Source organism: Vicia villosa, linkage group LG3 (assembly GCF_029867415.1).
Source record: "Vicia villosa cultivar HV-30 ecotype Madison, WI linkage group LG3, Vvil1.0, whole genome shotgun sequence".
Classification (NCBI taxonomy): domain Eukaryota; kingdom Viridiplantae; phylum Streptophyta; class Magnoliopsida; order Fabales; family Fabaceae; genus Vicia; species Vicia villosa.
This window is the reverse complement of record NC_081182.1, coordinates 37,249,391-37,265,556: the sequence shown is the minus strand read 5'-3', so window position 1 is coordinate 37,265,556 and position 16,166 is coordinate 37,249,391. Positions and strand designations below refer to the sequence as shown.

The 16,166-nt window shown below is 35.1% G+C and overlaps 2 protein-coding genes across 2 annotated transcripts; both read right to left on the bottom strand.

Moving 5' to 3' along the window:
* Positions 1-1,445: 1,445 nt before the first annotated feature.
* On the bottom strand, positions 1,446-3,902 carry LOC131655423 (protein UNIFOLIATA). The gene is made up of 3 exons (XM_058925311.1): positions 3,062-3,902; positions 2,474-2,838; positions 1,446-1,981 (listed from the first exon to the last, which is right to left on the bottom strand). The coding sequence occupies exons 1-3, from the start codon at positions 3,507-3,509 to the stop codon at positions 1,619-1,621; spliced, it is 1,176 nt and encodes a 391-aa protein (XP_058781294.1). The 5' UTR covers positions 3,510-3,902; the 3' UTR covers positions 1,446-1,618.
* Positions 3,903-14,140: 10,238 nt separating this feature from the next.
* LOC131657888 (uncharacterized) lies at positions 14,141-15,070 on the bottom strand. Its single transcript, XM_058927239.1, has 3 exons — positions 14,986-15,070; positions 14,756-14,826; positions 14,141-14,671 (listed from the first exon to the last, which is right to left on the bottom strand). Exons 1-3 carry the CDS (start codon positions 15,068-15,070, stop codon positions 14,141-14,143), a joined length of 687 nt encoding a protein of 228 aa, XP_058783222.1.
* Between the last annotated feature and the right edge of the window lie 1,096 nt (positions 15,071-16,166).

Sequence of the window (16,166 nt, the reverse complement as noted above, 5' to 3'; positions counted from 1 at the left end):
TATAACAAGTTTTCATGAATTCTTCTAGAGCATAAATTTTTGAGAATTTCAAATTAGTTTTTACATGAGAAACTAATTTCTTGTGACTTCTCTATAAATTTAGATGTGAAAGCAAATTTGTTGACAATTACATAGAAGATTTTAAAACTATGACTAATGTTATTGCAGACAATTTATGACTTATAGGTAATATGATATTTTTTTGAAGTAAAAACATGTAAGGTTATGTACAATGGGGTGTCGAAAAACAAATTCAATAGTTGAATCTTTGCAATGAGGGTGTTGAATATGGTGTTAAAGTGAGGTGTATTAATTGGTGTTGAAAGTTTTCAACATGTTGAATGTGGAAAGAGTGGTGTCCACAAAATACTCTGTAAAATTTTATTGGTTGTTTTGAATGTTTAAATTTTTTAGTGTGTTGTGAATGGTGGTGGAATAGGATGTTGAATTTTATTAAACAAAATCATTGTAGTGAGTATAAATTGAATGTGTGTTGAATTATTAGGTGGAAGAAAGAGAAGATGATGTGTAGTATAAAAAATGAAAAAGAAGAGTGTTGAATAATAAAACCATTGTACATAGCCTAAGAGAAAATAATGAATATATCTACCAATAACTCATTAGGTTTAGCTAGGGCTGTATTTGGTCCATAGGATCCGAGAACCGGACCGGAAACCGGACCGGTGGAACCGGTCCATTGGACCGACCAAATGTTATTCGGTCTGGGAATGGGTAATTTTTTTATCCGATACCAAAATTGGATACTATATTGGATACTTATTGGATACTTTTGTCGGATATCCGAAGTAATGGTCCAGTTTCGGTCCAAAAAATTGATTCATCCCTGTTTCGGTCCAGTCCAGATTTACCTGATACTATTTCGGTCCGGCTCTCGGGATAGCAAATACCCGGACCGAACCGGACCGAAAACAGTCCTAGGTTTGGCTGTCTCTTTCAAAATAATAATTTTCTCTCTTTTCCTTTGTCAACAATAGAGAGGTGATTTAAGTCAATTTTGATATAAAATCACTCTCTTGAACTTAATTGTTTTATTTTTATAACAATAAATGGTTTTCACATGTATTTACAAAAAATGGTTAATAACTTTGTGGCTTTGTTCTTATCGCTTGATCTCAATAATATAACATTTTCTTAAATTAAAAAACCACCTTAATTTGAAAAATATTTTAGTTTCAATGAACAATGTTTCTCACACCCTTAGAGTTTTGTCAACAATGTAATCACATCAAATGATGCAATATCATTTTTTACTAATCATTTTATTTTGTAATAGGTAAATAAGAATTTCCTTTTAAATTTTGAACTATTTTACATCTATAAAAACTAGAGAATGTAATCTTCAACAGTTCATCACAAGATTTTAAGAGAAATTTGAATTCGAAAGACTTAAACCAAGCAAACAAATTATTTATAAGGAGCCTAAAATACATTATATTAATTTTTTTCCTTCCATAATAACTAATAAAAGTCCTCTACCTAGAACGAAATTGCTACACTTCTGCACTTCTACTTTCACACTAATAACAATAACAGTTCTACATATGGAAGATTCAATACTAATCAAAGAAGACTAAAACACCCTCTTATCCAGTTCAACTTAGAAAGGAAGGTGAGTAGTTCCAACAGAGACGGAGCTCGTAGCAGCAGCACTGTTCCTCTCCGCATGACAAAGCTGACGAAGCTTAGTTGGCACGTACCATATCGAAAGACGTGGATGCGCGTTGAATATTGCATCAATATCCCATCCTTGACGTGCAGCAATCGCCACCAGTGGCTTATAACAAGCTTGCCTCCACGCGCCAACGTTCTCACCTCTTTCCTTAAACCCTCTTCGAAGTTCATTTGATACTTCCTCATCTAAACAATGCAACGCGTAACAGTGAACATAGTGTCTCATTTTCGGCTTGTTTATGTAACTCGCTCCAGCTTTCTTTGCATACCTAAACACTTGATTTGTCACCTGCACTCAAAATAATTAATTAAGTTTAACCATTACTGTGGATGGACCCTACTGTATCTTACACAAGGTAGGTATTATCAAAATTTCATGCATGTGTTTGATGAATTGGGATTTGTTATGAGAACATTGTAGGATCCAGTGGTGTAATGCATGGTTTTGTTATGGTTCAAGCGTTTTAACCGGATAATAGTTGGATACGAAAATGGAAATTGAAATGGAAATTCAGTTGAATAGGAAGGTGGGACCCATTAGGAGTTTCCCTGGCTCGTCACGTGTTCCGTTGAATGTTTCACGGCAACAAATTACTGTTGAAACGGTTCGTAAAGGAACTACACTACACAATACAAGAATCTGACTAGATTCAAGTCAGAGTCAGGTTCAGAAGATAGATAGATTGATTGATTGATATGACTGGTAAGTACAAAAAAGAGGAAAGAAAATTAAAAAAGAAAAACGAAAGTGATGTAATGGCAAGGTTTTATGGTGAAGTACCTTGGTGGGGCATTTCTCACCGCGCTCTTTAGCGATGGCTTGAACTTGAATCAGAAACTCACGGCATTGTTCGTAGAGATGGAAGAGATAATCCAGACCGTTCTTTTTGCCACGTGCCACTTCCCCAGGCTCCGTCACAATGAATGGGTGTTCTCTTTGCCTCTCACCACCACCACTAATGTTATCTTCTTCCTCATCTTCTCCTTCTTCATTCTCACCGTGATCATTCCCCTTCATCTTCATCCTCCGCCTCCTTATCTGCTGCCTCTTTCTCCTCTCCTCCACCACAGCTACCTCCCACGTGCTCCCTCCTCCACTCCCCGCCGCTTCCTTTTCACGTTGCACCACCGGCTCCTCCGACAAACCTATGCACATACCACATACCGTTATGTTTGTTAGTTAACCTTTTTACGTCACGTCATGATCACTGTAAAGTGACCATGCATATTTATTTTAAGCATCTTCATTAATCATGAATTTGTAATATCAAGTAAATTACCAGTTGACTTTGATATGATAACAGTAGTTTAATAAAACAGTAAAATAATTTGAGTCAATTTTTAATTTTTTATAAATAACTGTATGCACCTTCTTGAGAGAGAGCATCGAGAGCGTTGGTGGTATCGCCGGAGAGAAGACCGCGGCGTTTAATTTCCTCCTCATCGAGGCGTCTTCTCTCAGCTCTAATGGCGGCTTTGATGCCGTAACGTTCACCGACGAGAAGATCCCAACGAAAAATCTGGGAGAGGCTGTTCATCATGTCGTCAAGCTCATCGTCCTTCATGTCCACCAGCGTGCTCACTGTGAAACCAAGCTCCGCAATCTTCGCCGCCGTGTAGTATCTGATACCGTAAGCTTGGAAAAGTTCCTCCAAGCCTCCTAGCTCTCTTGGTAATCTGGCTGGATGATAAGTCATCGGAGCGGTTGTTGGAGTAACCGCATAGTCAAGAAGCTGGGGACGGGGAGATGGAGCGTTGGAGAGGACGGTGCGTGGGTCCCACTTGAATAAGCTGGCGGTGAATGCATCTGGATCCATAGTAAGTAGGCAGGTAAGTGATAACCTCTGTTAGTTAGGTTTTGGAAAATGATGAGAAGTGGGAGGTTTGTGGTACTGTTTGGGTGGAGATATAGAAAGCGTAAGGTGGCAAACGAGGGTGCAGAGAGAGTGTGTTTTACCGAAAGTACCCTTTGTCTTGCATGGTTTAGAACTAGAGTTATTTTGATTGATTCCCTAGTGTTTTTCCCGAGACTTGTTGAGGTTGGTTGGGGGGTTACTTTTGTTCTGTGTGAGATTTTGTATGAAACTGTATTTGATTTGAAACTGGATTGCCTCAAAACAAACCGAACTATTAACTGGCTATACCTAGACGTGGTTACCCATATTATCCGACCAGATGAGTCAGTTGTGTTGTGTGTGTATGTGGTTTGACCTCTGATTTGACTTGACTGTTATTTTTTGTGTCTTTGCTCTTATGTGTCATAGACTCATATGCATGCTAGTGTCTTGTACATGAATCAATTGAGATGCTTTGCTTGTCCTAATTGTCCTAATACTCTACTATACAAAAGCCTACTTAAGCAACATATTAATGTGATAAATACATACAATTATTCAAACATATAGTTTGTTCAATCATTATGGTTTATGCATATTTAGGGTTAAGAAAGTGATGCATGTAACAAAAGAAGAAACTACTTTTCATTATGGTCTATAATTATGAATTAATGTAACTAGTCACTCTCAAAAGAAAGGCAATTTAGTGGGAAAGAGTAAGGAAAAAGGAGGATGACAGAGGATTCACGAGTGATTCTTCTGTTACTGTGTAGTGGAGTGTTACGGAATCAGAGAAAATCTCACTGAGGTTTTTAGCTGTTTATTAGGAGCAGGGAGACTAGCTCGTTAAGGAAACAGACAAAAAAAGGACGCAAAAACAGTAAAATCATTAATGGGGAAACAATGATAGTAAAGAAAGGGGTTACTATTTACTATTCGATGAGTGACGAGATGTGAAGCAGTGATGCAGGGATCAAAGTACAGCTGCAAGACTTGCAGGTTGTTCCAGTTGGTCTTAAAGCAAACACTGTAAAGTTCAAAAGGCTGATTAATTCATCATGTGTGTGTACTTTCAAAGACCATTGCTTCCAACTCCAACCCATACCATTACCAACATGTATACATTACACACACAACTACCATAGACATTAATTGAGGTGATGTGAAGGATGGTGTTGATGATATTAATATAGTAATTACTTATACAAAATATGTTTCATCTTAAATGTACAGGAGAAAGTTTTATATGTAAATATGTTAGATACTCTTTCTCTATGACTTTATTGGATGAAATGTAGCTGAATATGTCCTGTGGACTTTTTATTTTTCTCCTGATCGTATTATTGAAATAACTCCTTTTTTTTAAAAAAAAAATTCCATGTGAAGGGCAAACATGTAAAAGATGTTGTTAAATGTTAGCGGGTAGCATATGAACTAGGGGTGCTCAAAACCAAACCAACCCAATAGAAAACTGCAAACCAAACCAAACCAAACCGAAACCGCAAAAAATCGCATTTGGTTCGGATTAATTTGGGTCATTTTTTAACAAAACCGCACGGTTCGGTTCGGTTTGCGGTTTGTATTTTGTAAACCGAACCAAACCGAATCAAACCGCATTATGTTACAACCTAAATTTTACTTAACTCACATCCAACCCAAAATTAAACCTATTATACATTAGCTTTATGAATACGAACAATTTTCTCATCCTTACACATATAATTTCAGTCCCGATCTTCTCAAATCTCTAATAACATTATTTCACCTTCTTTGCCACATACATCTTCCCTCTTCTTCTATAATCTTTACTCTCCTATATTCTTTCTTTTTCACCTTCTCATTTTTATTAAATGTTCCATATTTCAGTTTCATTTTTATCACACATCTTCTTCTCTAATCTCTCAACACTTTTTCTTTTTCTTTTTCACCTTCACTAATCTTTCGTCTATTCTATTTTTTTTGTTTCATTATAATAATTTTATATTGTTTTATGCTATTATTTTATGTTTAATATTTCACTTTTGCCTAATTTAATTTTTACATATTACATGGAAAATTGTTGTCAAAATATGACGAGTTTTGTTGTTATTTGTTAGTGTATGAATGTCTAAATATAAAATTATGTTGTCATATATATGTGTATGTATGGCTCAATAAAATATTTGTAAAAAACCAAACCAATCGAACCGAACCAAACCGCATTAGTTTGGTTTGGTTTGGTTCGGATTTTTTTTAAAAGTCAACCGAACCAAACCAAACCGCACTATTTTTTCTCTTGCGGTTTGGATGATTTTTTTTCGTCAAAACCGCCCAAACCGCACCGCGAGCACCCCTAATATGAACAGATCATTAATTGTAAGATTATCCATAGAGAATAAAATTTCTATTTATATATTCATTGAATTATGATGCACTTCTAGCTGATGTTATTCATTCACGCTGAAGCAATCTTAAGAATCGTTAGGGATAAGTGTAGACTGGTTAACATATTTGACTATGAGATAAGTGGTAGGAGATATTCAATCTAAATGCACACCATGTAACTTGCAATAGTACAAACATCTTAGTGTTTCTACGTTCATGGTTAACGAATGCCATCAATTCACAAGGATGACCTTAGGATTTCAAGACTTGTCTTGTCGAGATGGATTTGCTTGGTGGGTGAATATGATGAAAATAGGTTGGCCGAGTTAGGCTTTAAGCTAAAGTTCGATCTGTCAAAAAAACTGAAACTTAAGTCTGGTCTATAGTTTGTCATAGGTTTATTTTTAGGTCTAAGTTTGACTTTTTCGAAGGCCGAATTAGTCTGTTAGTCTACATAAAAACTTATTTGTTTTAAACATATGCAGATAAACAATTAAAATAATGTATAAATAGACTAACTAACTAAAGACCAAGAGACTAAAAATTTGTTTGCATTGATTTATTTTAACATACCTATTAACATAAGTTCTACGAGACTATTTGTTTAAGAGAACTTATAAAAACAATGTTCATCGGATGTTTTCATCTAATTTTCACAAATTTTTTAAGATAAACAAGTTTCAATTATGTATTTTAATTCAAAGTTCAAAACATCATAATGATAATAAAAAAATTATTCATATTTATTTAAATAGGCCGACTTAGTTGGCTTAAAGAACTTTTTTTGGAACCTGAGACCTAACCTTTTTAACTAAATAGACTTATAAAAAAGTCTAGACCTTTTCTATTTAAAAATATGTATGGTCTGACCTGAGCCTGTGTAAGTTAGCTTGTAGGCCCCTGTTATTGGCCTGACCCATTTTCACTCATATGGGTGATCCATAACATATTTTGCTTTGGTCTCATTCAGCTTGTATTATTACACAAGTTCCTTAAACTCTTAGATAATTTAATAGGTAATGGGTCTAAAACGTATTGAAGATTAAAAAAGACAATTTCTTTATGGACCCCCAATCTTCTTGGACACCCGTGGAGAAATTCTCAAAATGCTTATATATTTCGGAAATGCATCTCCGAAATCACCTTTTTATGAATTAAAAGGTGGTTTCGAACGTGTACTTCCGAAAACACCTTTTTTTTTGGAAAAAAAAGTGATTTCGGAGATGCACTTCCGAATTCACCCCTTGAAATATTTCGGAGATGCACTTTCGAAATAATCTCACAGGATAATTCAGAAATGCACTTTCGAAATAACTCTTTCACATTTTCCTCTCCATCCACTCCACTCTTTCAGCAAAGTTTTGATTCCAATTTCTAACGAATTTGATCCCAATTTTCCTCACATAGTTTCTGCAGATCACACCAATTCAAAGCTTCAACCTCCATTTTATTTCCATATAACCTGCAAAATCTTTTCACTCACCACCATACCTTTAACATACAACCCATCATCAGTAGCTGCAGAAGAAAATCATAACACCTCATCCACAACACAAACTTAACCAACTTGCAAAAACCATATCACGCAACATCACCATCCTATCATACTTAACATCATCGTTCCAACACAATCACATCACACCTTTACTCAACTATTCACTGAAACTCCAGCTTCAAATCGTTCACAACACATAATTCCAAATTAACATCACCGTTGCATCACGATTTCAACAAACCTGCAAGCGAACAACCAATTTGCAGACCGCTTTATGTTTTAGAAGCCATGGAACAAGGAGAGAGAGTTGAAGGTGATAAACTGTTGTGGAGAAGACATTTTTTCGGAAGTGCACTTCCGAAACCCCCAAAATGGGTTATTTCGGAGATGCATTTTCGAAATAAGTGAAAATGTGGAAAAAAAAGTGCATTCGGAAGTGCACTTCTGAAGTTTAGGGGTATTTTGGGGTTTCCAGCGGGGGTGACCACTCTTGGGGGGTCTCTAAAGAAATTTCCTTAAAAAAAGAGATGTGGACCAGAGTCGATTCCTCCTCATGCAAAAATTGGGTATTAATGTTTGTTACATTTCCCCTTGTCCAAAAGTTGAGGCATGAGCTCTTTCTATTCTCTAGGGTCTAAATTTATGAATTTGCACTTTTCTCCGTAGTCATTTGGATGAATGGATGTGTCGTCTCGTTTGAGGTCATTGCGGTGTTTCTTCAAACTCATATATATTTTTCAATATTTTCACAGTACTAGAATTACAAAAGAAAGAGATAAAGTAAAGAGAGTAGAAAGTGAGAAAGTGTGATTAAAATACATTTTATGATGTATTTTGAAATGAGTATAAACTCTATATATGTAGGAGAAAATCTTGGCTCAAAAAAGAAAAAAGATCCATGAGTATTTTAACGGCTTAACCAATTAAGTACTAGGGTTGATCGATTCAAAAAGACGATAACCCTAATTCCAAAATAGAAACCCTACAAATATTATGTGATCTAATCGATTATATTAAGTCCCTGATCGATTAAGATGTGTACAAATGTTTCCTAAATAATTAGGAACACTCTTGGTTAATTTCACATGCTCCTTAATAGTTCTTCCATAGGTTATATGGTGTTTTAGCACATTTAGAGAGGTTTAAGAATATTTTTAGGTAAGTGTGTGAGTTATCTTAGTAATTCAAGATTTACTCTTAAAATTTACTATACATTGATCACTCAGACACAGAACAATCAAGCTTTCACACTTCCTCTCTTTCACAATCTTTGAAGCTTCAAGATTCCTTACTTGATTCATCATTGATTCAACACTTCATCTATGTTGGATTCTTTGTATGTGCAAGTATATACTGTCAAAGTGGTATCAAGTTTTAAAAGTAAAAGTACCGATCTCATAAATATTGTATTAATTTAAGTTTTTTGTGAATACATGAGCAGTATATAATATAGTTATTGTTGTCACAAGTTCAAAATGAATCTAAATAACTAAAGGCATGAAAGTTAACATAGATGAGAGCATGCTAAGCAAGAATCTAATTATTGAGTTTTACCTAATATGTAGTATGATGAGATTTGTTGTGACAAATGAGACCAGAACGTGACCCAATGGTATATGCCTACAAAGACATAATAAATGGAGCAAATAACTATGGAACAAATTCCTAAGTTTCACAATAGCATTAGTGCACATGTGCACGTCTTTGTTGAGTTATGATTTCTCATATGGTTCTAGTTCTTTATCCCTACAAAAAAACTAGATGACAAGTATTCCTATTTACTTTTTATCCATATTTGTCAAGATTTTCATTTATCAAATGATTCCTCAACATTAATAAACTTTTATCTATCTCTAAGAGGATCAACCAAAGAAATAAAAATAACATATGGAAAAAAATATGTCACTAGAATCACATCACATTACACAAATAAGTTACTTTTCGTTACACTTCACATTACTTAACATAAAGAGTTTATCTCATGGTGAGCAGAAGAAATACAATAAAATAGGATCTCAAGATCAACATTTCTAATCAACAAGGAAAACAAATATAAAACTATAAATAAAACTTCTACTTCTTGTAGTCTTCAACTAGTAAAAGGGGAGTTGTGTCACGCTTGACTGAGTGATATTATTTTTGAATGGTAAGGCGAGGGGTGTGATAGGACCTAATTCCACCTTACTTTCTTCTTAGTGGAATATTTTCACTAAGTATATTCAAGCTTTGAACCTCCTTTTAATTCCCAACGCATGTCCTTTTATGACCTTCTTCACTTGTAGAGTTGCTTCTAAACTTTGGATCTTAGGCTTTATGATTATCCATTGATTTGGCTCAAGGAATAAAACATATTCTTTTTTATCCTATAGTACATGTACTGAGAAGGTACACAACGCCTGTAGGAGACAACACATCTCATAACACACCTGATGTGCAATGTGGCTCCTTTAACCCTTAAATGCAGCTTTTCAGAGTTTATCATCTAGTGCTAACCCTTATCTGTTAAGATTTTCCAGCTCAACCCTAATTTCCTTCTTGAAGACTTTGCCACGTTAGCCTTATTGCTGAAAAATAAAACTAACACCAACATCTTCTGGTTCAAAGTTTGTTGGGTATTCATGAATTCCTTGTGTGGCAGAACTTGTCACCGAAACTACTTTTGCTTATTCATAAACCATATGAAAACAACAAAAGAGAGCACCTTTGGAATAATCAATAATATTAGAGAATATAGCAATCATGCATCTTTGAAAATTTGTTGGATCATTACACAGTCCAAAAGGCATCCTTCTAAAGGCAAAGATGCCATAAGGACATGTGAAGGTTGTCTTTGGTAATCTTTAGGAACAATGAAGAATTGATTATACCCCGAATAACCATCTAGAAAACAATATTACTCCTTTACAACCAACCTATCTGGTATTTTATCAATGAATAGAAGATGGAAATGATATTTTCTAGTTGCCTTATTAGTTTCCTATAGTCCATACATATCCTCAAACTAGTAGCAATTCTTGTGGGTATTAATTATTTCTTATTATTCTCAACCACTATCATGCCTCTTTTTTAGTAACACATTGAATAAAGCTTACCCACAGATTATTAGAAATAGGATAAATGCTTTCAACATCTAACCACTAAATGATCTCCTTCTCCATTACTTTCTTCATGATGAGGTTCAACCATATTTGACTTTTGATGCTATTCTTGGAATTGTCTTCTATTAGTATCATATGCATGCAAATAGTGGGACTGATCCCCTTATGCCAGATATCAGCATATCAATGACTCTCTTATGCTTTCCTAGAAGTTCTAGAAGTAGACACCTCTATTCTTTTGTTAAGTCAGTGGGAATGATAGTTGAAAACATTTGACTTGACTCCAAGTAAGCATATTGCAATTTAGGAGGCAATTGCTTCAGTTATAATTCATGTGGTATCTATATGGATGGCACATTATCTTTGATAATTTCAAGTGTGACTTCCAAAGTTTCATAGTTTTCACCCATCCTGCAATGGGTAAAAGCGGTCCATTAAAAATACCTTTTTTTCCCCAATCCTTTCGTTTATAGCTCACCCAATTCTTTTTCCAACTCATCTTTCTCCTTAATAAACTATTTATGAATCAGTGAGTCCCAACTAGATTTCAAATAACAGTCACTTATGTCTTCTTTAGGATATTTTAATGTGATGAGTGTTAATTCTCTAATTGTATGATTGACATTAATTTTAGTAAAACAAAATAGAAAGCAACATGTTAAATAGGATGTTCTAACTTGCAGATAATATATGTTGAACATTATGTTGAAAAAGATGTTCTATCAACTACAACTGGTATAACATGTCCAACAAGATGTCCTATGTAAGATCATCTGACATCGTTATTGAGTGTTAAGTTGGAATTTTGGAATCTGTTTATGTTGTTACAAATGCAGAATATTTGGAGAATATTATGCAATTCAATATGATGCTTAATTTAAGGATAAAAGATTTTATCTGTATTTCCAGATGTATTCATAGTTTCAAAATAAGGAGATTATTTAGGAAACTAATGATTGATGGCCTATTTTTATGGAGAATCATATGTAGATTTTTAGCAGTCTCTTTGCTGCGTTTTGAAGCACAAATCCAGTCCAGATGTGTGCTTTAAATAGAAGACTACAAACCTATTTGAAGAGTGGAACTTACAATGTAATAGGTTAAGGTTTGTGTGGTAATTGTGAGCCTCTCTAATATCATTCTTGATAGAATAGTAGGATTGTGTTTCATGGAGTTGTAATTTCTGTCATGCATTCATAAGTTGTTAAGTATTGAATGTATGTATGTCACTTAGGTATCATTGATACAGTAATCTAAGTGTGTGTTGCTTGTGTCTCAAGCTATTGTTCTTGATCGAAGCTTTTAAGCAAGATCAAGTATTCTTGATTAAGAGGTTCTTAGTTTAGTGTTTCTTGTAATTGAATATTGAGGTAAAGGTCCGTCAATATCAGTAGCTGGGATTCTTATTGTGAGACATCACTACGGTGATTGGAAGTGAAAGGGGTTTCTCATATCTAGAGAGGTTTCTTGATAGAATTTGCATTGGGTATGGATTAAGTGAGAAGTTGTAAACCGGAGGTTGTTTAGCTTTGAATTGATAGTGGATTTCCTTCCTGGCTTGGTAGTCCCCACAGTAGGTGTTGTTGTACACCGAACGAATTGGGTTAACAATTTTATGTGTTCAGTTACTTTCCAGCCTAGTTTTTACATCGAGTTTACCTTGCCATTGCATGATGTTCAAAGATCAATGTCTCGACATTTATTAGGACAATTGAATTATGAATACCCGAATTTCAATTGGTATCAGAGCAAGCATCTTGTTATGTATTTGGGTGAGATTCGGAGAAGATGCTTTCTGGTTAAATGGACAGGGAAGAAGGATTTAATGATTAAATCCATGAAGAACAAGGATCACATGATAATGTATGATCGAGGAAGGTGCGTGGAGTTCTGTTGCTGCAAGTAAGAGAGAATCTTTTCTATGTTGTAGCATAGAGTGTCTGCAAGGACACTTGTCTCAGACAAGATGTCAGGACATGTTTGAGAAAAGTTGGGAGAATTTATTTTTCTCCATAAAATTCTTGTATGTTCATGTGTGCAGCATATGTGTGGACCTTTACAGCCATTACTCTGAATAAGGAGTGTTATTATGAGTAATGGTTTGGCTTTCTTGATGATGAGCTGATGAAGTGTTTGTTTGATTCATTCTCAAACTAATGTTTGGCCTGAGGTCAACTGGACTGTGATACTTGGGTGCAAGAGGTGTTTAAGTTTACTTGAATGTTTATGAGAAGCTTGGGTTATTCTTATGTTCCACTGCATGTGTATCTAGTGGAAAACCTATGGTAGTTCATTATAACTCTGATGGTGAAAGCTTAAAATTATGGTCTCAATATACTAACTAAGGGGGAAAAGCTCCTTATTCCCTTAGCAGGTTTGAAGTTTTTTGAGTTGGCATGTGTTACAAAGATGTTAGATACCATGTCATGACATTCATTTGACTAGTTGAGAAATTGATTTCTCAGTGGTCAGAGTTTGCAAATATCTCTAATTGCGAGGAATCTCTGGAAGCTCCTGGTGTGTCTGGTGGTAAGGTGTTACAAAGGTTGTCCTTAGAACACCACTAAGAGAAGGGAAGGGCATCATGATATGGTCGCCTTTAAATGGTTACCCTATGATGTTGTGAAGTTAGCCTCCCGACGCGTTGGTAACACCGAAAGGTATCACTGAATACTCATAATGTTCATACCGAGTCCTAAATTCCGTTTTTTGAATATCTTTGTCTTTTACTCAAATTTGATGATAACCTGACCTCAAGTCAATCTTATTGAACACATGTGCACCCACAAATCAATCCATCAAATCATCTATCCTCGTAAGTGGATACTTGTTTTTAATTGTCACTTTATTCAGTTGTCGGTAATCAACACAAAGTCTCATACTACCGTCCTTCTTTTTCACTAACAACACTAGAGCTCCCCAAGGAGATACATTTGGTCTCACAAATTTCTTTTCAAGCAGTTCTTCTAATTGCTTCTTCAACTCTGCTAATTAAGATGCCGACATCCTGTATGGTGCTTTAGAAACGGGTCTGGTATCAGGGACAAGATCAATAGAAAATTCCACTTCTCTTTCTGGCAGCACTTCTGGGATATCATCTGGGAAAACTTTAGAGAACTCTCGTACCACTTGTAACTCATCAATGGTAGCCTAATTCTCAATGGATAAGGGTGCCACCAATAAAAACACCCGAGATTCATCCTGCATCAACTCATTCAACTTCCTAGCAGATAAAAATCCAGCTTCCCCTCCTCATCAAGAGTAGAAAACCGCACAAATTTGTTGTAACAATTAATATGAACATAATTGCACTCCAATCAATTTATACCCAAAATCACATCCAGACCACTCAACGGTAAACAAACTAGATCCACATCAAAGTATCTGTCAAAAATTGACAAAGGACACTTCGAACATACAAGAGAAGTTGTCACCGATCCCTTAGCAGGAGTATCGACAACCATCTATCCCTCCATAGAGGATAACAAAAGACCCAACCTTTTCACACAGTCAACAATAATAAAACAATGTGTAGCACCAGTATCAATAATAGTAATTAAGGGAATACTATTAATGAAACACATACCTCTGATCAAACGGTCTCCACTAAGTGTCTGAGTCCCAACTAAAGCAAATACTTTCCCTCCGGTCTGAGCTTATTTCATTTTCTGACACTGAGTACTGATCTGTCCATCCTCGTTATAGTTGAAACATATAGCCGCTTTGTGTTTACAATCAGCTATTCCATGTCCAGCTTTACCACAACGAAAACGCCTCTTCACCTCCCCAGTGCATGCATTACTTTGATGACTAGGTTTTCCACATTTGTAACATACGATGTCCGCAGGAGCACCTTCCTCACTGGTTCTCTTACCATCTGTAGCTTTCTCTTTACCTTTTCCAGTTGGAGCATTGTAAGGCTTCCCACGGATCTGATGTTGCTTGCCTCTTTTCTCACTTATGATCTCGCGGTGAGACTTATTGTCCTCTTCATAAATTCTGCAACTATTCACCAAATATGGAAATTTATGAATCTGCTGATACCCAATTGCCTTCTTTATTTTTGGGTGAAACCCATTCTCAAACTTAACACACTTGGAAAATCCAGTCGTCGCCTCATTGTAATAAGGATATAATTTTTCCAATTCCACGAATTTAGCAGCATATTCGGCCACTAACAAATCTCCCTGTTTCAATTCCAGAAGTTCTTTTTCATTCTTCCCATGGACATCTTCAGGAAAGTACTTCCTTAGGAATTTCCTACTGAAAACAGCCCACGTAATCTCTTTGTTTGCACCATTCAGCCACTGATGAGTGCTAATCCACCAGTCATCAGCCTCTCCTGCCAGCATGTGTGTACTGAAGTGTACCTTATGTGCTTCCGTACAGTCCATCACTAAGAAAATCCTCTTGATCTACTTGAGCCAAGTTTGCACTCCATCAGGATCATACTTACCCTTGAAGACAAACATATTCTCCCTCTAAAATGTTCCCAAAGTACGAGACTCATCAACCACACCAACATTAGGCTGATTTTGCACAACCTGTAGAGCAGCAGCGATCACAGCCTCGTTTCTTCCACCCATTTCTTAGTTCTACATCATAACATCAAACAATGGTTAGAAGAAACACATTGACAATACTCGACTGTCACACTACACTAACGACTCAACAACTTACAGACTGACATGCTCTGATACCACTAATGTAACACCATAATTTCCCAACGATAAATTAATAAAAATCAGAGTAATTTATTTCTTAAAATAAAATACGACAATTAGGATGCTACACTTCACAACTTGTTAAAACTTGCTCAAGTATGCATAAATGGATACATAACACATCATGTGGATGAACCGAGAACAATTCAACATAGTTCTCAACTTTAACTTCTTTAATGCAACATAAAGAGACATATTCGTTATTCAAAATTCTCAATTAACATAGAACAACATTTATGAGATTAAAAAGGGAGTTCTTAAAACTCCAACAAATTAACAAAATAAAGTGTCAATATAGCAAAATAAGCAAGTGTTTATCCCCCCCCCCCCGATGTTACATATAGAGCACTGACGCCAACTCATAAAAATAAGAAGAGAAACCTCTTCTAGACTCCGCAGTGTCATACTCCAAATTTGCCCACCCCGGTTCAAAAATCATATAATCTTAAAATTAGATTTTATAAAATTCTTTGGTTTACTTAAATTTTGGATATTAAAATTTCTTTGGTTTATTTACTAACATTTTGTTGGCTTATTTACTAATATTTTGGGGTTTTAAATTTCTTTGGTTTATTTACAATAATAACATTTCGGGTTTTATAAATTTCTTTGGTTTATTTACACTAAAGTCTTGGTTTTTTAATTTTTTTTAGTTTATTTACACGAACATTTTCAATTTTATATTTATTTTATCTATTTAAAAATATATAATAGTTTATTTAAAATTATTTCTATTTTTTAAATAGCAAATACTTGCTTGCACTTCATATACTTTCAATTGATTTTTTATTTTGAATAAATAATATAGTAGAATTGGTAAACTAGCAAATAAACCCTAAACTCTAGTATACACAAAGTCATGAGCTCGAACCTCACAAGTGACATTATTGCATTTTTCTTCAATTTTACTAATTTTCTTTCCTTTTTCAACATATCAAAATTTGGGCTTTTTCTTTTG